At 47.4% G+C, this 27,280-nt stretch overlaps 1 protein-coding gene across 1 annotated transcript in view; it reads right to left on the reverse strand.

The window, feature by feature from the left end:
• Vipr2 (vasoactive intestinal peptide receptor 2) overlaps positions 1-26,363 on the reverse strand; it is a 75,303-nt gene extending 48,940 nt beyond the window's left edge. The window contains exons 1-4 of the mRNA XM_057782602.1: positions 26,263-26,363; positions 24,066-24,165; positions 11,245-11,352; positions 9,169-9,266 (exon numbers count right to left, since the gene is read on the reverse strand). Of these exons, the coding sequence (XP_057638585.1) occupies positions 9,169-9,266; positions 11,245-11,352; positions 24,066-24,165; positions 26,263-26,310 (354 nt within the window). The 5' untranslated portion in view covers positions 26,311-26,363. The remainder of the gene's footprint in view (positions 1-9,168; positions 9,267-11,244; positions 11,353-24,065; positions 24,166-26,262) is intronic.
• Positions 26,364-27,280: the final 917 nt, after the last annotated feature.

The following is a 27,280-nucleotide window of genomic DNA, read 5'->3' on the forward strand; positions in this document are numbered from 1 at the left end:
TTGTGAGCCTGTGCAAGCCTGTGTAAGCCTGTGCGAGCCTGTGTGAGTCTGTGCAAGCTTGTGTGAGCCTGTGTAAGCTTGTGTGAGCCTGTGCAAGCCTGCCTGTGCGATCTGTGTGAGCCTGTGCGAGCCTGTGTGAGTCTGTGTAAGCCTGTGCGAGCCTGTGTGAGTCTGTGTAAGCCTGTGTGAGCCTGTGCAAGCCTGCCTGTGCGATCTGTGTGAGCCTGTGCAAGCCTGTGTGAGTCTGTGCAAGCCTGTGTGAGCCTGTGTGAGTCTGTGTAAGCCTGTGCGAGTCTGTGTAAGCCTGTGTGAGCCTGTATAAGCCTGTGTGAGCCTGTGCAAGCCTGCCTGTGCGATCTGTGTGAGCCTGTGTGAGCCTGTGTGAGTCTGTGCAAGCCTGTGTGAGCCTGTGTGAGTCTGTGTAAGCCTGTGTGAGCCTGTGTGAGTCTGTGTGAGCCTGTGTGAGCCTGTGTGAGCCTGTGTGAGTCTGTGCAAGCCTGTGTGAGCCTGTGTGAGTCTATGTAAGCCTGTGCGAGCCTGTGTGAGTCTGTGTGAGTCTGTGCAAGCCTGTGTGAGCCTGTGCAAGCCTGCCTGTGCGATCTGTGTGAGCCTGTGCGAGCCTGTGTGAGTCTGTGCAAGCCTGTGTGAGCCTGTGTGAGTCTGTGTAAGCCTGTGCAAGCCTGGGTGAGCCTGTGTGAGTCTGTGCAAGCCTGTGTGAGTCTGTGTGAGTTTGTGTAAGCCTGTGTAAGCCTGTGTGATCTGTGTGAGCCTCGAGGTTGATGTTGGCCATACTCAGGAGCTATTGAGATTTAGTCCACAGTCACTTTGTTGTCCTTTCTCCTAACATGTTCACCTTATTTTAAAAAGAAGAACTAGCTGTTCTTTCTGATGGTGGAATGTGCAGGGAGAGAATTTTATTTTAAAAGTTCAATATAGATTTTCTGGGGTAAAGAAATAATCAGAGATATAATTAATAATAATAATATTATCCCACTAAACATTCTATACATGGGCAGAGTTTATGATTATGATTTCTAAACAAAAAGGCAAGTGAGCCAGAACTGGCAGTCTTTGCTTTGTTATAAAATGTTCTGAGGTCATCCTTGTGGGTTCCTGGGAGTTTCCCTGGTACAAGGTTTATCCAAAACCCCATGACAGCACTCTCTATCAAAAATATCTCTTTCATTACTTTCCCCCTCTGTTCTGTCCCCAACTTGACCATCCTGATCAACCATGTTCCCACCCCTCCCTTATACTGCCCCCTGTCCCTGGTTTACCCAGGAGATCTCATCTATTTCTTCTTCCCAGGGAGATCCATGCATCCCCCTTAGTGTCCTCCTGGTCTCCCCTTAGTGTCCTTTTGGTTACCTAGCTTCTCTGGAGCTGTGGATTCTAGCCTACAAGGATGACCCCAGCTAAATCCTCTAGCAATAGTCGAGAGGTTGCCTGAACTGGCCTTCCCCTGTAATCAGATTGGTGACTATCTTAATTGTCATCATAGGCCCTTCATCCAGTAACTGATGGAAGCAGATGCAGAGATCCACAGCCAAGCTCTGGGCTGAGCTCTGGGAGTCCAGTTGAAGAGAGGGAGGAGGGATTATCTGAGCAAAGGGTGTCAAGATCAAGACAGGGAAAGCCACAGAGACAGCTGACCTCAGCTTGTGGGAGCTCATGGACTCTGGACTGACAGCTTGGCAGCTGGCATCAGATTGACTTAGGCCTTCTGCATCGGGGTGACAATTGTGTAGCTAGCTCTGTTCATGTGGCCCCCAGCAGTGGGGCCAGGACCTGTCTTTTTGGAACCTATTCCCTATGATGAGACGCTTTGCTCAGCCTTAATGCAAAGAGGAGGAGCTTGGTCCTGCCTCAACTTGATATGATTTGTTGACTCTCATGGGAGGTCTTACCCCTTCTGAGTGGAGACAGAGGAGGAGTGGATGAGGCGGGGAGGTAGAAGGGAGGTAGGGGAGGGAGCAGGAGGAGAGGAAGGAGGAAAACTGGTTGGTATGTAAAATAAAAAAGAAGAAAGAAAAACATATTCTGATCTTTGATTTTAAACTTGTGCCTGTCAGAGTACCCAGATCTAACTGCTAGCAGACCCTACCAAACCCTGCAGAAGCCAGTCTGTGCAGGGGGCCTCTAGTGTCTCTAGACATTGGTGTCCTGACAGGAAAACAGATGGTTTTCCAGGATTAGAGCCTGAAGGACTGTTTGACATGGCATGACCTAGAGTCTCCTGAATAGACGTATTCAGAACTCTGGGGAATTGGGGAAGAGCTCACCAGTGTAAAAGGAGCAGCAGGCTGCGTTCTCGCCCGGCCCCATACGGCTAGCTTTATACCTGAAATAACAACACACAAATTGTATTCTTTTAAACACTGCTTGGCCCATTAGCTCTAGCCTCTTACTGGCTAATTCTCACATCTTGATTAACCCATTTCTAATAATCTGTGTAGCACCACGAGCTGGTGGCTTACTGGGAAGGATCTTAACCTGCGTCCATCTTGGAGAGGAGTGCTATAGCGTCTGCCTCACTTCCCTTCTTCCCAGCATTCTGTTCTGTCTAAATTCTGCCTTATCAAAAGCCAAGGCAGTTTCTTTATTAAACAATGAAAGTAAGACATAGACAGATGACCCTCCTCCATCACACCAGAAATCCTAGGCTTCCTAAATGTCTCTATATGAACCTGGAGCATTTGCAACCTTTCTGTGGAGGATCTGCATCTGCCATAGAGAGCTGCTGCAGGTAGGAGAGGACCAACGAGGACAGCAAATGCTGACATCTGGAGGACTGTGTTGACTCTGTGAGGGGTTCTTGATCTATCTTGGCAGGTAATTTATCTCAAGATAGATTTTTATTTTTAAAGCAAAATTTATTTTGATTTAAGGTTCTAGAAAAATCAAGATAGACTCTTAGAAAGGAAGGAGGGGACTCTGGAGGCTGAGGCAGAAAGATGAGGTGTCTGGGGCCTTGGACTACAGAGTGAGGCTCTGTCTCAAACCCCCACACACAAACAAGACAATGGGGACACAGGATATCATTTCCCCACTGTCCCAACATAGCACAAGGTTAAAAGACAAATGGTACAAATGAAAGTATTATTTTCCAAGGACCTAAAATTTGATTTTGTGTAAGCACAAAATAATTCTTGCTACTTGGTTTGCCTGAAACCTATCCTAAGGTCACTGGGGTCCCTTGTCACTGGAAGTGAAAGTTTGGGGAATTCCTTGGAGCAGCCTTTTATTTTCTAGGCCTTTAATAAAAACCCTGGTCCCGTGTGAGAAACCCATTTGTAGACTTGCTTTGTTCCTTCTTGGGACCTTGAGTTGCTAGTATGAAATCCATACTGTGTTTCCCCAAGAAGCGAGGTGGACCCGTGGTTCTCAGAGTGTACTGTGCACCCCTGAGAAGTGACGTGGACCCGTGGTTCTCAGAGTGTACCGTGCATCCCTGAGAAGTGAGGTGGACCAGTGGTTCTCAGAGTGTACTAGCAATGGTCATGATAAGTTTTGACCTTCTCCGGGGCCTCTGCTTTCCTCCTGGCAATTCACAGCCCCTGTCCTGAGCCAGTCTTCACCTGCTATACCCAGAGCCAGAGTTCTGGTTACATTACTCCCATACAGGACTGCTCATGCACAAGGCCAAAGAAAGGAGGCTTAAGGGCATGCACCCTAGCACAATTCCCAGACAGCATACCTACACAAGGAATTCTGTCACCGACTGGGCCACACAGCTAATCCTGGTATGATCCCAAGGAATTCCCACATGTTATGGCAAGTGTCTTAACTCTAAGAAGTGTGTGTGTGAGGGGGGGAGGAATGGGGAGAGAGAGAGAGAGAGAGAGAGAGAGAGAGGAGAGAGGAGAGAGAGAGAGGGGGAGGGAGAGAGAGAAAGAGAGAGAGAGAAAGAGAGAGAGAGAGAGGAGAGAGAGAGAGAGAGGAGAGAGGAGAGAGAGAGAGAGAGAGGAGAGAGAGAGAGAGGAGAGAGGAGAGAGGGGGGGAGGGAGAGAGAGAGAAAGAGAGAGAGAAAGAGAGAGAGATAGAGAGAGAGGAGAGAGAGAGATAGAGAGAGGAGAGAGAGAGAGAGAGAGAGAGAGAGAGAGAGAGACCTTTTGAGCCATGTTTGGTTAGCTTGCGCTTTCGCTGGGTGACCATCTTCATGAATTGCTCCTCTGTCCTTTAATTTTGTGGTTTACATCGACTTTCAGCTTTAGGGTAGTATTTCTCAAAGGAAGGACTTTAAGAATCTGAAAAAAAAAAAATAACCTGTTCCTGGGCAGCCTTTTCCTGTCTTGTTTCTCCTTTGACCTTGGAGAGAATTAATGGTTTACTGCAAAGCATCAAGCCCATGTGTGAAGCTTCCGTTGAATCAGGAATAAGCGTGACTGATAACTGAGTCTGTCTTCATAAGGCAGCTTCAGCCTGGAAGCAGCTCCTTGCCTAGCCTTTTCAAGTTGTGCACAACTGACTTGACCTTGTTGCCATAAACATTTCTCCTCACCACGGGCTGGCAAACCGTGTGCCTTAAACACTATGAAGCACGAGCCTTTTGATGTGAGGGGAGACAGAGACACGGTGCCCTGGACTGAATATGGCCTACAGCGAAATGAGCAAATGCCTGTGTGTGTCGGAACTCCTGCTGGAATCTGTCACTGGGTGAGCCCTGGAACTAATGTCCATTCTGGGCAGGAGTCATAGAAGGTCTCTGTGGGATTCCTCCTTACACCCCCAAGACAACAGTGGGTACCATTAGGCTGTTATGGGTCAAGGGCATTCATTGAGCCAGAGGGCTGTTGGTGTGGTCTGTGCCATCAGGCGTAAGTATGAGGAACCCTATTAGGAAGAGTGATGCAGGGAAGAGAGGGTATAAATATTTTTAGGAATATCAAATAATATGGAAGAAATGTGTCTACTTGACACAAGTGCCAAAAGCTCTCTTCTAAATTTAGCCAAAGTGTTCCTTTATTTGAGAGCCAGGTGGGAAAGACATAGCAAAGACATCTTCTTGTTCTCAAGTGAGCTGTGACCATATAGATAGCTCTGGGCACTATGCCGAAGCCTAGAGGGCCTAACACCCCCTCCAAGAGATTCCCGGCACTGCCAACTTACCTTTTTATTTTTCATATGTATCTAAGTCTACAATTTTTGTGAAGTTTATTTATATTTCTTGAACTGAATGTATTTTGAAGCCAATGATGATCTCCCACACAGCCCCCATGGGAGAATCTGACTACATGTGGCTGGGATACCCCCTGAAACACAAAGCTGAGGAGAAGTTCGAGCTGCTGCAGGCAGAAGAGCTGGGCTTTCCCCAGGCCACGGCTTGTCTTAGGTTCTCAGGCACCTGAGTCTGTGTTCCATCTTGTGGAGTGGGTTCTAAATCCAATTAGAGAGTGATAAACTCAATTACAGTTTTATAGATTTTTTTTGTCTCATATTGCTTTGCTGGGGCATTTTCTATCTTACTGGTCTTTTGAATGTATATTGTGGTTTCTAACTTAGTGTTTTGTGGGTTCTCTCTGTCTGTCTTTCTCTCTGGTGTTTCCTGTGCTTTTCCACTGGTTTTTTTTTTTATTCTGGTTTGTTTGCTTTTTTATTTGCCTGTTAGTTTTCTAAAAAGAAAGAAAGAAGCTACTAAGTTGGGTGGATGGCACTGTTGAAAGGGTCTGGGAGGAGATGGGGGAGAGAAGCCACTATCAGAATATATTCAATGAATTTTCAAAAAAAAAAAAAAGACAAAAAGAGCTAGTCTTGACGAGGCTCAGCTCGGACAGTGTGTGCCTAGAGCTTTGCTGGAGTCTGTCCCAGTGCTCAGGTATCCTGACGGCACTGCGTTGGCCGTAGTTTCATATTTCAATGAGTCTCTGAAACAGCCCAGTATCTAAAGTATTTAAAGTGTGGAGACTGCAATTTGGAAGAATTACTCATTTTGACTTTGGTCCATCATTTCCATTGCCTTTTGCATTGAAATATTCTGACTTTTTAATCCATTATTATAAATTTATTCTATTTGAAGAATCTCTGAAATGTTTAATTAAGAACAAAAATAGTTCTTTAAAATGGACAGAATGGAGGAGGGATCAGAAGCTGGGCCTCACACAGGCAGGATTTAATTATAGCCCCCTCAGAAGCACCAAGTGGGACTGAGGAGTTTGTCAGTGTCTCGGGAACTCTGGAAACACTTCCTGAGCATGACCTAGGAGAAATCAAGGAGAAGAGAGGTCTTTTTCCTTGAGGACACATGGGAGCCTCTCGCATTCCCATCAGTCTTTCATTGAGGAGAGCTCCGAATGCAGCTCCCAGAGATCTCCGTACACAGGGGCTCATGCACAAGAGAATGAAGGCTTGAGCGAGTGTCTGGCCTGTGCCTCCAGGGAGCTGCACATGGGGTTAGGAAGATAGTGACAATGCAGTTTAAGGACACCGCTCAGCACCTATGACACAAAGTCGGTACACAGGCTCTCAGGGCAGACGATCCCATCTAGATGTGGGACTCCTCCCAACTCTACGTCCTCACAGAAGCCCTGAGACTTATGGCTGCTTGATCTGCCCACATGGTCCCTAAGCAGGTGATGTGTCCCCGTTGATCAACTTCAGAGGGACAGAGTCAAAGCCGTGCTCCATGGCCATCCTCTCAGCTTTAGGTAAGAATGTGGGACACTCAGGACAGGACCTAAGAAACCATCCTTCAGAACCAGTGCTTGAGCTGAGAGGATACCCCACTCCTGGAAGGCCAACCCACTGAACAGCTTCAGGGCAGTTTGGGGCATCTCAAGCATTCAACATGCACTCACGTCTTCTGTAAAAACATACTTCCGATCTTACTCCACATGAGCAGGACCATCTGAGCTCTCAGATGGGGTTTTCCAGTCTCAATATCCAGATGAGAAAGGGGCTACTAAGAACGCTGACCTCAAAGGCCAGGCTGCCCAAAGCTTTGCCTTTGGGCTCCTACCATGTGGAATCGGGGGCCATACTTGTGGGCTCCAATGTATAAAAGGGTGAGGATGGTACCATTAACAAACGGGGCAGAAACAACCGTTTTAGGGATTTGGAAAATGAGGAAGAAGCAGGGAAGTCTGAGAATTCGGGCCTCTAGTCACACATGCGGGATGCAGGTGGCCTAGGGAGGACACATCTGCTTTAGTGTTGTCTCTGCACCTCCACTTCAACTGCATCCAGAGTAGCTACCATTTGTCTGCATTCTCCGGGCTCGTGAGCTGACTCGGGTTAGTGAACCTCCTCTTGAGGTTGCTCTCCAGGATATGTGGGTGGGGCTCAATGACATGAAATTCAGAACAATCTGTAATCACCAAGTCCAGATCACACAATTGTCCTGTGTGCTCAGCGGCATGTTTTAGTTCTAGGGGGGCAGGTACCACCCACGACTTCACCAATAATCATAGCCACGGAGAACATGGGATGCACTTGTCACCGAGAGGCTAATGGCAGTGATTATGCACAATAGAACAGGTGGGCAGCACTACCGTGTCACTGTCCAGAAAAGAAATCTGCTTTCTCAGGGAGTGGCACCAAGTGATGCCACACAGCAGAATCAGGCCATCAACCATGTGCATCATGGGGGACAGGAAGGTCAGAGGTTCCCTCTTCCCACGTCTGACCAGGGTTTTTCATGGGCTCCTGGATGGTGTAGTAGGTCAGAAATGAGCTGGCAGCTGTTCAGATGGGAGGAATCCTGGCCTCCAACATCCTGCTGGTTCTTCCCTCAACATTGCTTCACTCTGCAGGATGCCGTGCAGGCCCCTTTCCATAGTGTTCTGACTGTGCTAAGCATCCCAGCCCAGAGCTGAGACTACCAGTAACAGGGCTGAAGAGGGTAGGAGGCCAGTGGTTGCCCTCTCTAGTGGAAATGTCAAAGCAAGTGTGGGGAGCAATGGGAGGCTGTAAAATCAGACAGAGGAAGGCCAGCAAATCCCAGCTTTTCTCCAAGCCTGAGTAATCCCCCACCCCTAGTCCTGGTGCATGGAATCAGTGCCATCAAGCTGGAGTGAGAGGCATGGTATCTTGTCTGGCTCACAGAACACTTGCAACTCTGAGGTTGCCATGCTACTAACCACTGACCATTGTGCAGTACTGTCAACCAGGGTAGACACTACTAACCGCTGACCAGTGTGCAGAACTGTCAACCAGTGGAGCATTCTCAAAGACATGATATTTCTTTCATTGAGCTTCACAATCTTTTGGCTTTGAATTATAAATCTTAATAAAGGAAAGCAATTAGTCTGGGGAAAGCAACAAGTGGGTCAACTCTCAGAATCAGCACTGCTAATACGGTTGATGGGAGGCATTTGTGACAGACAGGAGGCAACTTGAGACATCAGTGGCTGTGCTGTGCCTGGCTATTTACTGACTCTGTAGCGTCTGTATAGGGAAACAGAGCACCTTACTGAGCAGTCGGCATTTGTGTACATACCTAACTGTGGGACTGCAAGGAGCTAAGTCCTCCTTGCAGTAAGAAGATGAGCCAGCCTGAGGAGGAGGATGAGACAAAGATAAAACACAATGCCCAAAGCAGCCAGAGTTTGTGGAGCCAAGCAGAGGTACAGGACTGAGTGTGGATGCACTCCCATGAGAAATGCCCATATCACCAACAATTACATTCTTACAGGAAGATCTACTCTTGAATGTGGTACTCTTAATCTTAGAAAAGGCTGGGTAAGTTCTGTAGCTATGTCTTTGGCACTTGGCATGAGTGGCCTGGGGTAAGACACCAGGAGCTACAGACACAGCCTCTGAGTTTATGAAGATTTCTGGCACTCTGTCTACGGGATATCCTATCTATGGGCTCAGACTAAGAACTACTGAACCAGCTCCCCAGGAACCCAGTCGGTGACAAAATTGTAAATAGGATGAAAAGATCCAGATAGCAAGGAGGATTCATGGCTCAGAAGACCCCAGGAGCGCTGGTCTGTGGCAGGTGTAACTCCCTCACAGGAAGCTTTACTACCAAGACAAGCAGACAGGCAAGGAAAGCCGGCCTTCCTGGGCCTCCAAAATTATGCAGAGTCAGCAAATCCCAAAGGCCACAGCAGCTCAGGGGCCACGTGGGACTGGAGAAGCTGCACTACCACGGAAAGGAGACCTGTGGAGAACGCCATCTGTGCGCAGTGTCAGCGAGAGGAACTTTATGGCCGGCCGAGCACCTACCTCACTCTCATCCTCGGGGGCGCTGTAGCCACAGGCATCTATGAAATCTGGAAATGTCTCCGACCACCCATCACTAGTGCAGTTTTTGCTTATGTTACCTGGAAAGTAAATTTCAGATGTTTGGTCCTTGAAAAGTAGCCTCACGGTGCAGGGCGATAAGACTAGTTGAAGCTGAAGCCCTAATCGGCAAGCGACTGAGACCACCCGGAAGTCCTTCCTCAGTTGCCCTGCATAGTTTCCTCTCTGAGACACGCCTGCCAGGGCGGGGGAGATACAAGTGGACACACTGTATCACAAGATAGTAAAAGCAGAAGGAACTGCAGGGTGGCTATCCTGCAGCCTAACCTTAGCACATTCTGATTCTGTGTCTGTTAGAGTGGTGGTGGCCGGGCCCAGGCACTCTGGAGCTAGCTTTCTTCTTTAGCTTTCCATCCTCGCTCCCCTTCCCACCTGGTCCTCCCTTCACCCTTCAATGCCTAGGAAGCAGTGTAGCGCAGCTTCCATGTAGCTCTCAGTTGGAGGAAAATATGTGCCTGAGATTTAAATAGCAAGAAACATCGTATTTGTGGTATTTCTATTCTCATATTTACGGTAAATTCACAAATGAAGCATTCACTCTATTTACGAAGAGTGTGGCAGGTGACCACACAAAGCAGAAAGAGTATGAAGCTCTGGACAGACCTGGTGGGAAAGGAGCAGACAAGGACATTAGTGACTTAAAGTGACCAGGTCAGATTCTTAGTCCAGGCCCCCAGGACACATGTCTTCCTCCTTCGTGGAGCTTCTGTCTCTTGCCCAGGCCACTCATAGGACCCACAGAGTCTAGGACATTTCAGTTTAAGAAGGGTCTTCCTTTACAAACCTCTTTATTCTCAGAGTGCACTTGAGAGATGGGTGAGGTTACCATTGCTGTCCTCATCCTACAGCTGGGAGACTAAGATCCTGGAGGCCGGGTAATGTTTGAGCCTGAGCAGAAGATAGGGTTTCTGACTCAAAGGCGCTGCAGTATTTTCTACATGGTGAAGGTCACCTGTTCACTGGTACCAAGCAGTCAGCAGGCACTGGGACCTCGTCTCTTATGGGCATTAGCAGTTCCTTCTAGGTTGGTGATTCTGAAAGCAAACCCACAGTCTCTGGAAGACTCTGGGTTCCCATCTTTAATCGCCTTCTCTGGGGAACTACTGCCATCTTTCCTGAGGACTCAGACTCAGGCTGCACCTGACCTATCAATATTCAGGGTGAGCTATCTCTTGGCACTCCTGGCCAAGCCCCTCAGGGAGCTGTTGATGTCTGAACTGGATGAGAGCTTCTGGAGGACAGAATCTTGAGAATGGCTGAGCTCCTCTAACGTGACCATGAATGAGCAATGCGGTAGGTTAGAGACACAGCTTCTCTACACAGTCAGTAGGAGACCAAGCCTCCTCTCACTGTTTTTCTCCATTTCAGTTGGCCAAATTCCCTATTTTGAGCATCAACATTCTCATTCCTTGAAGTATTTTGCCCCATAGTATCTGATTAGAAACAAAATTTACGGTTTTCCAAAGCATTGTACTTCCCTTGTTCAAGTAATGTCTTCTAATCTGTACTTTTCTAGGCAGATTCCTCCATGTTGTGAACACATGGATCCTGGGCCATGTATGAAGACTGCATGAAAACCTGGATCCTGAGACATGCAGAAAGGACAGCACAGCACAGTGGGGCTGAGGTGCTGCAAACTCTCTCCCTAACCTTACAACCTGTGGGGATCTCTCTCAGGCGAACAGTAACCTTGTCCCCTTCTCCTAATCTCCATTATCACTCATGCACATTTTTCCTGCTTTAACTGCGGAGACTGTGTCACCCAGCCTTTCCCTCTACATTTGCCCTGCTTGCCCATCCAGACTTCAGAAGATGAGCTACTCCTGCTTCCTTAAAAGAAAACTCCCCCACCATGAGCCAGATGTTCTCCTGCTCCCTTAGCACCCGGGAGCACATAGCTACCAAAGAAGCAAGGCCCAGCTTCTTGTTACTGTGATGGAAAAGCTTACCCTCAGATACAAACATCTTTGAGCCCAGGAATCAATGCAAACATCATACCTGGTCTGCTGTAGATGTTGCTGAACACTTTGGGGCAGGGCACTGTGACAGTTTCTCCAATGTCTGCAGGGCGCCAGCATGTGATATTGTCCCAGACACCACTGCAGCCTGGAAGGAGAAGCCAAGAATTAGGTGCAAGTCATGAGCCATGAGAACACACTGCTTAGAAGGGGACAGGAGAGTGAGTGACCATCTAAATGCGCCACAAGAAGGAAACCGCTCGTTACATAGCTGTCAAAGCATTTTTCTATGAGATACTGACAGGGCGCTGCTGAGACAGGAGTAGCTTGGGTGCTCATCTGAACACCTCTGAAGAAAGCAATAGGCCTGTGGTCGAAAGCATGTGAATAATTCAGCGTGTACTGTGTACTTTTAAAAGTTTTATTTCCTTTTAAGCTGACAACTAATAGCTGTATATACATACAAGGTAGCTGAGATGTTTTGATACAATGTGTACAATGAAAGATGGGTGGACATTTTAAATTAATTGTCTTAGCATTCTGGTTTAAATTAACTATAGTCACTCCTCTATCAATAGGTCACTAGACCATGTTTTTATCACCCAATTGAAACTTCTTGCCATCTACACAGCACCCAAAGTTGGCCTTTGGTGACCCCATTCTACATTTTGCTCCACGAGACAGACTTAGATTCCACATAGGAGAGTTGGGTGGTTCTTGTCTGTCTCAGCCTGGCATATTCTGCTATGCCTCAAGTCCTCTGGGCCCATCATAATATGGCAGATGGCATAAGTTTTCTCTTGTATAATGCTGAACAAGATCCCATTGTATCTCTGTACCACGTTTTTAAAATAAAAGAGAGAGTGGTTATTTTTTTTTTTCTGATTTGCATGTTCAGTGTGGTAAACTGGGCTCCTCATGGTATTGAGTCTTGTGGAGATCTAAGTCTGGACTACTCCAGGGTGAAGTTAATGGTCTCTGGAGCTGAGCCTGGTTAGAGCAGGGTTCAGCAGTCAAATACCTTAAATATGTTCAGACACCTAGGACACTGAATGATACTTTCCTGTGGGCTTCGGCTGGCTGAGTTTATTGATCTGGTTCTTCCTGTGTAGCTTTCCTAGACATCCACTTGGAAGATCTACTATACCAGCATTTGGGGGGGGGGCTACAAAGCTGGGGGTACTAAGTCACTAGGTCTTCTGACATTGTCTTAGCTCCCGTTATATCTTCCCAAGGGATTTTTATTAGTCTTATAGAGGCATAAGCTTCAGCTTCACTTCCTTCAGTCTATTTTCCTGCTCAGTGAGGTTAGGGGCAGGTTCTGCAAGGCCAGCAGTTACTGTGGGTTCTGTCTATGGTAACCTGGGCTTGACCACACTCATGCTGGGCTGTGGGCATGGCCTGATGTGCCTAGGCATTATTCCCCCTTGAATGGATTGCCCTGGAAGGGCTGACCTACCCCAATGCAGTCATGTGAGAACTGTATGGCTGAGAGAGGCTCCTTGGACCCTTCCTCCTTGGTTGTGTCCACTGTGTGCAACCAAGGATGACACTAGCAAATTTGGGTAGTGCTTCCGACAGGACAGCAGCAAGGAGGGACATCTTTCTTCCAACATTCAAAAATTCCTAAGTTTGAAATCACAGAAGCAAAACTTCTTGGGGAAAAGAGGCAGGGCAGGCTTGCCCTGACAGTGCTCACGACGAACTCAGTTTGTACAGCCTTGTCAGTCTCCTGTCGTCTTGCAACAATTGCAAGGGCTGAGGAGTGAAAGCTCCCATTCTGACAATGTCCAAAGACCTCCAGACCAGCCCCTGGGACTGTACTTAAAAACCTTCCATTCCTGTCCCTGAGTCTTCATGACCATTCTTTGCACTTCCTACATAGCTGTCCACGCAGGCTGTCAGAAATCCTCCTGAAGATGATACCCAGAGAATTCTCTACTGCCGAGCAGCAGCAGAAACACCCCTGGATGCCATTTTCCTGCTCTAGGAGGTGAATGTGGAGTCTAAAGCAGGCCACAAAAGTCTTGGAAAGGAAGTTAGGAAACATGCTGATGTAACAGATGGGGCGGGGGGGGGGGGGCGGGGGGCCCGTGCACCTCACCTCAGCATTCTCCCTTGGGCACCTACCTGTCCCATCTGAGCTATGGGGCAGGGGTGGGGTGGGGGCCCCATGCACCACAGCTCAGCATTCTCCCTTGGGCACCTGTCCCATCTAAACAGTGAGGCGGGGGTGGGGGGTGTGCACCACACCTCACCTTCTCCCTTGGGCACCTGTCCCATCTGAGCACTGGGGTTGTGAGTGCACAAGTGCTTTAATGTGAGAAGATGAGAAGGGTGCAGAGGAGAGAGATCAAAAAGTCATTGCAACTTACTAAAAGGAAGGAAAGTGGTGAGGGCCTCGGTCATGACAGCTCAGCTCAACCAGCTCTTGATGGAGACATGAGATAAGGTCAAGTTTTTATTATAGAAAGTGGTTTTTGTTTTTCTTTTGTCTTACCTCAGGAGGAACCAGACAAAGTACTTCTTGTACCCTGGCCATTCCTTGTACAGAATTTGCTGTGGCCAGAACAACCATCTGGCAGGACACAGAATTAGAGTTCCTCTTGGATTCTATGGATGTGCCAGGCTTCCTAGGTCATGATCCAAGGAGGAGAGCCAGGAGCAAAGCAGATCCTCTTGAGAGTACCCTGTAAGTCCTTCAGACTCATGCCTCCAGGTGAAGCATCACAGGGACCCCCCATTTTACATATGATATAGCTGTACAGTGGCTGAGCCAAGAGCCCCCGTGGCTACTCTATGCTGCAGCCTAGCATTAGCCTGCTCAGAAGCCCCCTCACTGAATGCTGCAATGGCCCTGCAGGCCATCTTGCTGGGGCAGCTTAACCTTGAGGAACACATAAGCAAGCTTCCAGATAGCTTTCCCCTCTCAACAAGTACCCAAGATCCAGCTGTCATCTCCAACCCTCCCTTCTCCTGATGTGTCTTCCTTGCACCATATTACCCAGATAAGGGAGAAGGACACAGCATTCCACAAGTACCACCTACTCATAAACTGCATACAGGGGTGCAGAGGGAAATCTCAGACCTACCTAAGTCTTGCTCAGGGGTCTGTCCCTTAGGGCCTTTACCTTGGGTCCTCCATGGGTCCACTCATCACCACAATCTCACACACACATACATGGAAAGAGGTCATAGGACTTTGTTTTACAAGGAAGAATATCATTTATTGTCTTCCCATGTAAGCAGGTGCTCACAGTTGTCATGTGATGTGTGTAGAATATGGTTATTTTCATCAGCAGCATGATATTCCAGAGTCTGATTTTAACAGTTAAATCCCATTTTCAAGTCCATTATGTTTATGAAATAATTGATAGGAAATATAGTAATTAAATAAAGAAGAGGGATAAAATGAATGCATGGATTTGCCTTTTTAAAAAATTGCAGTTCTTTCCTAGTTGAAGAATAATTTTGAGAACATTAGTTGAATATGTGAAGAATATCAGCATAATCAACAAAGAGTATGTAGAAAATCAATATAATTCTCCTACAAATAGCAAATTCAGGTACAAACCATTAATAGATACTAAAACAGATAATGCTGACTGCTTCTGATGCCCTGTCAGTAAGACAACCCAGGAATAGAGCCCATATTAACACGCCCACCAATGTTCATGTTTGCTCACTTGTGCAGGGCATATCTTCTTAGGGCTCATTGTGTATGGTGTACCTGTTCTATGGTTCACCTTCCTGGAGCTCAATGATGTGTAGTACACTGATTTAGGGCTCCTCTGTGTGGGGGGCATCTTTCCAGAGTGATCCTGTGCGAGGCACACCTGCCCAGGGCACACCTGCCCAGGACACACCTTCTTGGGAGCTCACTTGTGCAGGGTATTTACTGGGGTCCCTTGTGCAGACACACCTGTCCAAGGCCCACCTATGTTAGGCACAGCTGTGCAAGGGACACCTTCCTGGAGCTCACATGTGCAAGGTGCACTTGTGCAGCCCTTTGTCTTTTCCCCAGTGCCTGTTGAGCGAGGAGGTTACAATTTCAAAGCAGCAGAGTTTCGGGAAAACTAATCATCATTTTTGCCATCAAACCTACCGATCCTCTATGCCTGTCATCAACTTAAGAGACGCAGAGCAGGACAGAATTGGAAATTGAATTGGGAAAGATAATTTTCACAAGTGTTTTGTCCTCCTCTGAACTATGCCAATCTATTTTGACCTGAATTGTCTCAGACTCCTGCTTGTTGGCCTCACAAAGACACTATGCTGTCTTGTTAAGGAGGGTGCTCGTTTCTCTGCATTGTGTTCACAAAAAGTAAATTCTCAGTGGTCTTCCGAAGGAACCCTGGTGAAGAGGAGCAATGCAGGGTCAGGATGGCTGCTTCCTCCCTTGACTGCTCAGACCCAAAGACCATAGGGTTGGCCTAGGCTAACCTACCCCTCAGGCTGCTGACATTGTAGAGGCCAAATCCTAACTGTGGAATATTTACCCTCAGCCTGGTTACATCTCCTGGAGCCTTGCAGGCTCAACTGAGGTGTGACCCACAGACATTTAGCAATGTTTTCATCATTACTTCACTTTGGCTTACAGCTTAGAAATCTTAAATAATACCACTTTGGGGTGCCTAGTGTTTGTGGGATACTTGTGCCTCCACTTGAGCTGATCATGCAGAGCAAATGCATTAGCTCCTGAACAAACAGCATGGTTACAGATGTGGATGTTCTCTGAAAAGCTGCTTCCCAAGCTGCCAAACTGCTGGGCAAACTTTTCTCTGAGTTTGAACACTCCCATGTGAAGGAGAGACTTATGGGGTCCCTTCCCGTAGTGATACAAGCAGTAAGCAATTTCTTGGTGTTGCTACCTGAAAACTGTACAGGGAATTCCAGTGTTGCTGTTTTACTCATACTCCATAACAAATCCTAATAAACTTACTGGTTTGTCAAGCTGGACTTTGGTGCAATGGCTTCTTTTGCCTGTTGTTGGTGCCCTATCCAGGCTGACTATGCTTGTTCACAAGGTCCATACAGGCAATTTGTAACCAAGGCTTTCTGTCTTAACGTTCACTCTACACAAGGCTCCAGAGCAATAAATAAATCTACACAGGAAGCAGGATGTGGACCACCTGGGTCCGGATTTCACAGTTCCTAGGAATGTGAATGTACTATACTGGCTTTCTCTGTAGATGCTGGCTGCTCAAGTGGCTAACTAACAATTCTTCTGAGTGCTCTAGAGTCCCAGTTAGCTACTTTGAGGGTAGAACACGGTCATAGAGGTCCCGCAAGGGAGAACCTCCATCCTTTTCTTTTGTTCTAAGGGTGTTTCATTTGTTCTTAAAATATTGCCAGTGAGATCAGTACTCCATCCATGCATTAGATCATCTAGGTATGTTGCCAAATGCCATTTTAGGAAGGCTGCAATTAGGAATAATGACAGTAACTGAACTGGGAGGGAAGCACAGCAAAGAAACCTTTTGAGGGAAATACCCAAAGCAATAGCCTGTCAAGACCAATGAACAAAGTGCTCTTTAGAATGTATGCTCCTCTCAGGAGACTGTTAATGTGGGTATAGATGATCACACCCTTGGGGATATAAGACATTCAAAAGATTATCAATGGGACAGGCTTAGGGTCTGTTAGGAGCCTAACCATCCACTGAGACAGATGCTAGCCAGCACATGGCTCCTATCTACTGACTGCAGCCTTTAAATGAGCTGTGGACCTGCTGCTTATACACCAGACTTTCAAAAGAGAGTCTGCTGTGCTTGGTGCCACACTGTGTCTCCCAGGAGCTTCTTGACAAGTTCTTCCTTACAAGAAAAGGTAGCAGAGGCCTCGTCTGGGGTGTGCTGGTAAATGGGACCACTCTCAGTATAAAAGAAACGACCCAATCAGGTCAGGACTGAAGACTCTACAAGCCAGGACTCCATGTGTTTGGAGTGCCACATAGGTACTGCACAGAAACCTGGTAAAATGCTCAGATTCTAACCAGGGTGTGGCCAGAATCTCATTCCCAACCTCTAGGGTGGAGGATTAGAGACCAACCAAGGACTGGAAACATCATTTCCAGACACTGCTGCTGGGTCACCAGGGAGTCAGCGCAAATCAGGCTTCTGGATCTAAAGCAGCAGCTTTATTCTGGGGTTCAGATGGGTTCCAAAGGTGGGGACCAGGTTCTGGAACTTGAACTAAGTTTGTATCATGATTCAGACAAGAAACAACCCAAGCTGCTAAGCTAAATTATGCTGAGGGCATAATCAGCTCCCACATAAAATTCTCCAGAAGCTTTTCTCCAAGGTTGGCTGCGGCCCAGGGCCTGCTATTACCTAAGGGAGTTTAAGGCTGGGCAGAGTCGGGAGACGTTTTACACAACAGCAGATCCCATCTGGAGGCTACATCAATGGCATGGGAAATCCTGCCAGGGGATCACAAGATAATCTCCCTCAGATTTATGAGCAGGACCATCCCAGTGTATCTACTAGTAGGGCCCGTCACATCTAAGCTGGAACTGACCCAGGCAAGGAGACCAAAGTGCTGGATACTCCAGGCAGTTCTGAGTCCAACCCCTCAGGGACGCTAATGCCAAGCCACCATTCAGCTGTAGCCAGGACAGAGTGGTACCAATGTAGAACCAGAGGACTATGCTTTCCAGGGTGCCTAGGCCCTGGAAGGTTGGCAGTCAGTGACCCCATCCTACCTGTCTGGGACAGACCCCACTCCTCAAGGCTAGTTCTGAGACTTCAGTAGTTCTGCCCTGGCCTCTGTCACGAAGGACTGGCATGCTGCGGGGATGACCGGGGCCCTGCAGCTGGAACCTTCTCTTTACAGCTTACTCTGACCCCTCTTTGCCTACAGGGCAGAGTCTGAGTACTATCACTTCCTGCTGCCTCCTGCTGGGCATGGCCCCTGCCAGATCTCCACCTCTTCCTCCAGCACTGCTCCTGCATAGGAGCAGGCTTAGACATTCCCACAAAAGGAGATTTCCCCAAACTTGAAGCAGCCTTCTTCCATGGAACATCCTTAGGGTGGCACTGCACATTCCAGCCGTCAGGCCTTTCTGTTCTTGTCTCCTTAGAGTTTGGCCTCTTGCTTCCCGATCTGTAGAAACAGCTTTGGGGAGTTACTTTTGCCCACCAGTTCCCACAAGGAACATTTTCATCTCTCCTCTGGAGTGCTTGTCATGTTTCTTCATTTTCAAGGATGCCCTGGCCTTCCTAAAATATAGCTCATCCCGAGACGCTGTTTCTCCAAAGCCCTCAGTGTATCTCCACCCTCAGGGCTACAAAACCATTCTGCTCTCTCTCTCCCCATCTATGCTTATGCTCCTAGCCTGCTGCTACCACCCCTCTTACTCCCTGCATCTGAGATCAGCCTGACCCAAGTCTCTCATGCCAGTGCCTAAGCCCCAGGTAGAAATTCCCCCTCTCTTTCCTTGGAACTCTCCGTACATTTTGGTGCAGGAAAACCATGTGTGCATACTTTTATCTTCCCAGAGTGTTTTAAATTACAGATGAACCTCCTAGGGTGTTCCCACAGGGTACAGCACAACTTCATGGCAGGCACGCATTGCATTCTTCTCCACAATGTGTGGTCTACTGCTGCTCTGAGCTCTTCTCCAAGCAGTTTCCATCCTCCAGAAGGCAAGGCACTCAGGTAAGGTTGGGCAGCACACCCTTCTGTATCTGAGAGGCACAGACTGTGGGGATTGTCTGTGTCATCTCATGTGGTGTCTCTCTAGTGAGGTGTCTCACCTAGAAAAGCCACAGCTGCTCCCCTGCCCAGGAGTCTTAATGCAGGCCCAGAGACGATGGAAGGAGGTTTATGTCAGGGGCATAATGGAAGAAGCAACATGGAAAGGTAAGCCAGATCTAGACCTTAGAGAGAAAAACACAGGGCACTGCCTGGAACCTCAGAAGCCAACATAATCCAAGAAAAGAAAACACTAACTTCAGCAAGCAGGTGGTAGTGACCTGGCAGAAATCCTCATCTGAGAGGCAGCTTTGGCTGAATACACAGATCAAGGAACCAAACAGGACTTCAAGTCTGGGAGTGAGTGGACTTGGAGGTCAAGTGGCACTCCTGTCTTTGAGCAGACACTGAAGAATGAGGCACTGTCCTTCTAGAAAATGCTGCTCTGTCTCTAACAACCAATGGGTACAGAACCAGTAGATGTCTAGGGCCTAGAAAACCCTTCTTCCTAAACTCACTGTCCTTACCCAGACGTCTTGGGCTTCTGGTAGCAAGCCCAGGACCCCTCCTCTATGACCAAGCAGAGAAAGTCTCAGGTACCATAGGAGTGGGCACCCCCTGTCCCCTTCTGAACAACATCACTGGGGCCCTGCAGTCCCTATCCGCTGTGACAGACCTGTGACGCACCCTTCCTGGACCTTAGCACCTGGTGGAAGTGCACAGTTTGGTTTTCTTCTTGGTTCAAGTTTTCTCCTCATGGTTCAATCCTCACTGACCAAGAAGAGCTGCACCACATCGGCAGGCCTTGCTATTTATTGGGTCACAAGACTAGTGACCTGAGGTTAGTCAAATGCTGGCGAGATGTTTTATTCCTAAGAACATCAGGGCACCATTTCTAATAGCAAAATTTTGTCATTCTTCAAAAAGTTCAGTCGATAGAAAGGACCAAAGGAATGCACTAGATATTCTATAAATTTGAAGGCGAATGTGAAGCTGACACAGTCTCCAGACTAAAAGAGAGAAAGAAGATCAAAACGCAGACCAAAGCAAGCATAATTGGCTTTCGAGGGCGCTGTGCACAGGCACCGTCAGTCTCACAGGGCAAGGGAGAACAGGCATGGACACGCTGCTCATATTTTAACACGTACACACCTTAACAGTATCATTCTGTGTACATAGTTATCAGTTGCTAATACTCTTCTATTGTAAAAATGTTCACTGATTCCTTCAGCAAAAGCTAGTTGAAATATTTTTAAAGGCACGGTGTAAGATTTGGTGGATGCTAATACTCTTTTCTGTTGTAAAAATGTTCACTGATTCCTTCAGCAAAAGCTAGTTGAGATATTTTTAAAGGCACGGTGTAAGATTTGGTGGATGTTCCAGGACACAGATATGCTCTTTTCCTCTCTTTCTCTCTCAAGAACAATAGGGTAGAAGGACTAATGATCAGTGCCGTGGTCATTGGTGATCACACACCATGCCTGGATAATAAAAAGGTGTCTCAATTTGTTGAGGGTTCTCCTGTGTGAGCTGCTTAGCCCCTCCATAGGCACCTTCTGAGGAGACACTGCCTGCTCATGTCCACTTCTTTCTGAGGATGTCAGACACAAACAGCATTGGGAATCAGAGACTATTTCTCTGAGCAGAGTGGCAATCAGAACACCATCCGTTTGGATGCCCAACTGTCTGGGATTCTAATGATCGGCTGTGGATGCTGGGGATTCCAAGGGTGGGGCTACGACCCAGATGCATAGGCCTTGGCTCTGAGAGGCTTCAGAGATGTGTAGGAACCCTTGTGAGTGTGAAGTTGTGCACTGTGGGAGAAGCAGAAACATCTGTCGCTGGCCCGATATCTGCTATTATCATGGAGTTGTGGCTGGCTACTGTCAGTCAGCTTGCCAGCAGGAAATACCCCAAGACCTGCACAGTTCCTCCCACAAGTGCAATGCTCCATGTTTAAAACAAACCAAGGCCCACTGCACAGTGCCTTCCTTGACCTGGTTCTAAGCTGACTGTAACCATCACAATTTCTTTGGCGAACATCACCTAAAAATTGCAGGAATGGGGTTACCAAGGCATGTAGTCTAACTTTTGTTCTGTTAAGCCCTAGACGACCACAGATGTAGATATGAGGTGATATGGGTTCTTATGCTGACTTCCTGGAGGACATTCCTCCATTCTCAACCATCCGTGACCTTGGGCCCCATATCCACATACTGTCAAGATCAAATTTGTCTTAGCAATTAATCAAAATTGGAATATAGGACTCCAAATAATCCCACAGCTTTCCGAGTCCTTAGTACAATCTGTTTTAGGATTGACAAGTTTCGTAGGGATTTGTTACACCCTTCTGTTCTGTTTTCTTATTAATCATATAGTAAAATGGAAGAGTGCCATGTCAGGACTGTGGGAAATTATTTTGCTAGTATTGAAGTGCTTTATTCCTAACTTCTGATGCTCTTTTTTTTCTTCTGATGTTCTTTTTTTTTTTTTTGGTTTTTCGAGACAGGGTTTCTCTGTAGCTTTGGTGCCTGTCCTGGAACTAGCTCTTGTAGACCAGGCTGGCCTCGAACTCCCAGAGATCCTCCTGCCTCTGCCTCCCGAGTGCTGGGATTAAAGGCGTGCACCACCACCGCCCGGCTCTTCTGATGTTCTTTTACACCAATGCCACACTGCTATGGAATATGAAAGCAGCTCTCACAGATGCGAGGAACTGAGTAGTGTCACTTCTTTTTTTTTTTTTTTTTTTTTTTTTTGGTTTTTTGAGACAGGGTTTCTCTGTAGCTTTGGTGCCCATCCCGGAACTAGCTCTTGTAGACCAGGCTGGCCTCGAACTCCCAGAGATCCACCTGCCTCTGCCTCCCGAGTGCTGGGATTAAAGGCATGCGCCACCACCGCTCGGCTACAATGTCACTTCTGACTTCATGAGGCTATGTCCTGAGGCCTCGTCCGAGCAGAAGTGCCCCCTCAACTCTGGCTCCACACAGCCTCTGGCTCCCATTGCCCACAGCATCTTCATCCTGGTAACCTACTGCTATTTATATTCTTGGCATCGAAACCCTGCATATTTCAGAGAGCAGACACAGAACTGGGGACGCAGGCTGTCTCTTCTGAAAGCTGCAGAGTCTGACGGTCATCTCTGCTTTCCTGCAGGTGGCTGGCCAATGACCAAGAAGGTTTTTGCAAAATAGAAAAGTGGATAAATCAGATACACAGATATTTTTTTCTGTAAGCTAATAATGAAAATAGAAGCCCTCAATATAAAATGTCCAAGTAGGCATCTGGTTTTGCAAGAAAACCCATGAGGTTTTTCTATACACCAAACAAGGGAGGAATTCTACAGACTTGCTCTCCCTGGTCATGCCAGCCAAGCACCAAGGAAAGCCGAGCAGTTTTCACAGACTCCACCTAGGCTGTTCATACAGGTTGCCCTCTGGGGACAACCCACGAAGCTTGTCTCACTCAGGTGCTGTCCTTGAGAGAAGCAGCCAGCAGGAGTCTCTAGCCTAGGAGCTCCAAAAGCTTGTGCCATCTCCAGCCACAGAGGTCTGCCCAGCTCCCATGAAAGTCTTATTAAATTTTACTCTTTAAAAAAAATTGGTTTCTATTTTATGTGTATTAGTGTTTGCCTGCATGTATGCAGGAATCTATGAAGTTCCAAAGAGGACACTGGATCCCTTGGAACTGTAGTTACCAATGTTCATGGTACCATGGGTGGTGGGAACACAGAAAGGGCTCTTAAATACTCGTCTATCTTACCAGCTTCAGATCTGATCTTATTTCCCTCTCCTCTTCTTCTTCTTGTTATTGTTATCATTGTTGCTGTTTTGCGTGTGTGTGTGTGTGTGTTTGTGTGTGTGACAGAGCTTTGCTATAGGACTGTTTTCCTGAACTCTCAATTTGTACTGAACAGACCCAGCCCCAGTGGCCACAAAGCTGACCCCTTTGTCTCACCTGAATTCAGTTCTTTAGTGCTAGCCCTTCCTGGGGGCAGTGGAACTGACTGTATATTTGTCTATATTTGCATCTATGGACTGAGGTCAACTGGACAATTTTGGGGATGTGGCCTTCAGAACCACATGTGTGCTGTAAAATCACAGGTCTTTAAGGGAAGCCTGGAGCCAGAGCCTTAACTTTCAAGTGAGGTAATGGGTCTAACGCAGGCAGGGGAAAGGTGGCGATTTATAGTCTTTCTGACTAGTGTGGGAGTCACTGGTTTGAAAAGCATCCCAGTGAAAAGGTGAGGTGCTAATAACATTAAAAAATGCACTATGTTATAATACTTAATACAAAGAAAGAATGTAGAAGCTACAATATCTATTTAAAGTCAAATGATAATTAGGTACATTTAGATGAATATAAAATACACTATTAAAATTAACCTCACTTTTAAAGGACTTATTTAAATGTGACTACTGGAAATTTCACATTAGTTACATAGCTGTAACTGTGTTTTGTGACACAGTAAGAGGTTCAGAGTGGAGTCCAGGAACTCCACCAGCAAACACCAGCTACTGTAACAATCTCACCTTGATTTAAATGTCTTTCCTAAAGAGGTTGTACACATGACTCTAGAGTAGAGAGATCCAGGACTAAAGGTTGTGGTGCTGATACCTGGGCTGTACCCAGAGCCACTTTGTGAACACGGAATGGGTGTACATCAAAGGCCTGGTGTCCCAGAAAATTTCTGTTCCACTCAGAGGACAAACTTGACAAACACACAGTGTTTAAAACAGGCGTGTCTTCAGAAAACTGACATCCCATTTTCCTGTTGGCTTCTGACAAGTTTCTGTCATTCTCAGTCGAATCAACATTAAGGATAATTAATATTTTAAAACCAAGAATTCAGATATGTGCTGTGATTCCCTGGGAACCAAAGCTGCCTTTGAGGAGCATGACAGAACCGTAACATTACGTTAGTAACTGCTGCCTCATCAAGCCACGGAAACTGTTGGTGTTAGGAACTGAGGTTTTCTTTCAAAAGGTTTGGTGAAATCCACACTGACACAATGCTGCAGGAATTTTGCTTGTGGCTCATTAGAACAGTGGCAAGTGTACCTGTCTCTAAGGTGTAGGTAAGCCCCAACCTTTCAGTTAGGGAGGATGCTGGGAAGTACAGACAGCTGCACCTTCCGCCCGCAGCCCAGACTTATTCCTGAAACCCACCTCTTTGCTTTTCTGTCTGGCTGTTCAGAAGCTCTACACATTTCGTTTCTTCTTCCTGTATTTCCAGATGAAAGCGACATTCTGGATGGATGCTGCTCACCTGTTCAAGTTAAAGAAATAGAATAATTAAAAATTACACAAAAGGAGTTAAGCAAAAATCTACAAGAAGACCCAAAACCTCACCGTTCTAAATTTCTTTCAAGATGGCATTCATTTTAAAGTAGCCATTTTCATTTTCCTAGTGTGGTTATTTTAAAAAAACAAAAAACAAAAAAAAACCTTTACTATTGACTTTGAAAATCAAACCTGAAATCCAGTAGAATACTTTTCCTGAGTAGGAAAACAGACTGGCATTCTACAGATTCTACAGTATATGTTGTTATTGCTAACTTAAGAGCAATTGGGCTGTAGAAATTCATACTTTCTCAGAACTGAATAGCTCCCGTTTCACAGCCTGTGGCTTGCTGAAGTACAGCAAGTTAACTGTTAGTGACTGTGGGTGCACAGTTGCTCTGTGCACCCGAGGAGCCCCTCTTTGATCACACCATAGTCAGAAGAGCCTAAGTGAATTTTCACAAGCTCCAGGACACATTAGAAACTTAACCTACGAGTAAAGATGACCTTGTTATCATTGTGGTCTGGTGTGAAGCATCTACATTTTAAAATGAAAGGGATTAGAAGAAAGAGGTGGAGCTGCGAGAAAGGCATTCATCCCCAGGAGCCATGGGAGGTTTCTGGTAAAGCTTTCCTAGGGTCCTTAGACATGGCAGAAGCAGACTCCAAGGCTGTCCACCAACAAGAGGGTAAAGAGAGAATAGGAGCTCTCAGCCCAGAAGACAGACTTCTCTGATCTGTGTCCTAAGCTTGGATGCTTAGGGAGCACTTGCTCTCAGAACTTTGTCTTTTAGTTTGTCTCTCTATGTCTCAGTTTCTCCGTCTTCACAAAAACTTGCTTTTATAAGACAGTAATGAAAAGAAACCATGCTCAGTTGGGTATGGCTATCGGCGCTTAGTTATACTATTGTTGATATAGACAAGCTAGGATTTCAACAAGGAATACCATTTCCCGACAGACTCAAAGGATGAAACCCGATGTAGGCTTTTTCTGCCACATTCATTCACTTCATTTAAAGACCACCTGAGATGCCTTAGTCTTACCAACTCATTTCTACAAAACCACCAGAAAATAGAGGTCCCCAAAGCCAAGCTACAGCAACGCATGGATCTAAATTTCAGAACAGATGAAATGATCAATTAAGGTACTAAAAGCACCCCAATCCCTGATATTCCTGGAGCAGAGAGAACAATGAAAAATATGGGACATCCGAGAGATTGAAGTGGACGGAGTCTCAAGGCTTCCCCACCACCCTCGAGAAGCTACCCTCAGCTGTCTGTGGGGGTGGAGAAGATGCACTCCAGAAAACTGAATTTTCATCAACAACGACAGAGGGATTTCCTTGAACAACCCCTCCCCTCTTGCTGCACAGGCTTAGTCGGCTCCCTCAGCCTGGAGGCCCAACTGTGGAAACCTTGTACAGGGACACAGTTCTCAGTGCAGGGAAGGAAAAGCAAGGAATAAGGCTCACACCCGTTTTTTCTTTCTTAAAAAAAAAATTTTTTTTTTTCAAATAAAGGGTAGAGTTCCGGAGAACTACATAAAACCATTGTAACCCATGTAGCACACGTCAGTTCAGGGGTTCCTCTGGCTTCCTTAGAAAAAACAAAAAGAGTATTTCCAAAAGGAAACTTTCTTAGTCACACCACGTTCCCTTTGTCACATACTAAACAAACACAAGGACCAGGAGATGGAAAGAGAAATATTTAACCACAGAGCAACTGCAGTTTCCCTCGGAAGCGAAGCCAGAGCAGGTGGCCCGGGGAAGCGGCCACTCTTCTTGCAGGGTACTAGGGATGTCCCCAACTCCAAGCGCACAGTCAGACCAGAATCCAGATCGTCCCCGGGAGAACCTGGACCCCCACTTCTGGAGAACCCGTGACGGCGGTGGGAATAGGAAAAGTGCCAATGAGTTCAGCAAGCCAAGGGTTAGGTAAGGCTTCAGTAGGGCGCCTGGGGTCCGGTGCATTCTGCTCTGGATCCAGTCCCACGCTCCACCCACTGGTGCTGGGACTCAGGAGGTGAGTTCCGCGGTCCACTGCAGGACGCATCTCCTCGGGAAGGGGACGCGGGTTCACTCACCGGCACCAGCAGCCAGCAGAAGCAGGTCAGCAGCACCGACGCTCTCATCTTGGGCTCAGCGCTCCGCCTCGGTGGTGAGCGCCCTCAGAAGTCACGGCCCCACCTCGGGGCCTCCCAGCGCAGATTTCCTCAGTCTCGCGCCTAACAGCCCTCTCCGCCTTCCAGGCTGCAAGTCCCAGCCCCGCCCCTCAGCCCAGTCCCCGCCTCGCGCCCCTTCTCCTTTAGGCAGAGCCTCTCCCTGGCACTCATCCACCAGGTCTCCGTCCAAGCATTCCTCCCTCCACCCGCGCTCCTCCCTGCAGGGCTGGGCCCTGAGCCTCACCCCAAGCCCCTCCTGTCCGGGGTACTCCCCGTGTCTACCCTGCTCTCTCGCGCCCCTTTCTGCCGGGCTCCCCTTGCTAGCCTTGCTACACTGCCTTCCTTCTCTACGACCCCACTGTGGACTGCCTTGCCCACGCCTTTGGAGGGCTGGAGACTCAGGTAAGCACATGCCCAAGGCACGAAGGACTCACCCAACTTCAGATAAGGGAGCCTGAGCACCGAGGAGTCCCACTGACTCCCAATGAAAATGGAAAGTCTGCCTGCAGCTCAAGGAGGAACTCCTGCAGGCAGCTAGACAGCCCATGGTAGGGATGCTTCCCTGTGAGTGAAGAGAAAGAAGGAAACTCTGTTGTGGTTTCCCTTGAGAGTTCAAGGCCAGGCTGAACAGAAAGCAGGAACTTCACCAAGACAAAAGTGGGTCTGCCCATTGGCGCCAGAAGTTCTTCCCAGACCCTCGGGTGTCACGTTGTGGCCCACTGGACACCAGGCCTGTGGGAACACTGCTCACCTGCGGCTTGCTCTCGACAGGCAAGTCTAGTGAAGAGTAGAAAGTCACCAGCAGATAACAGCAGTAGCTGGAGTAAAGCTGGCAAGTTTTAAACCTCTTGTTCAGCTGTAACTTTAAACCCAAAGTTAGATGGGAAAAAATGGTAGAAAATGCACCTTTCACACTTTTGGGTGTCTGTCTGGCCACTAG

The sequence above is a fragment of the Chionomys nivalis genome, chromosome 10, assembly GCF_950005125.1.
Source record: "Chionomys nivalis chromosome 10, mChiNiv1.1, whole genome shotgun sequence".
In the NCBI taxonomy this organism is placed as follows: domain Eukaryota; kingdom Metazoa; phylum Chordata; class Mammalia; order Rodentia; family Cricetidae; genus Chionomys; species Chionomys nivalis.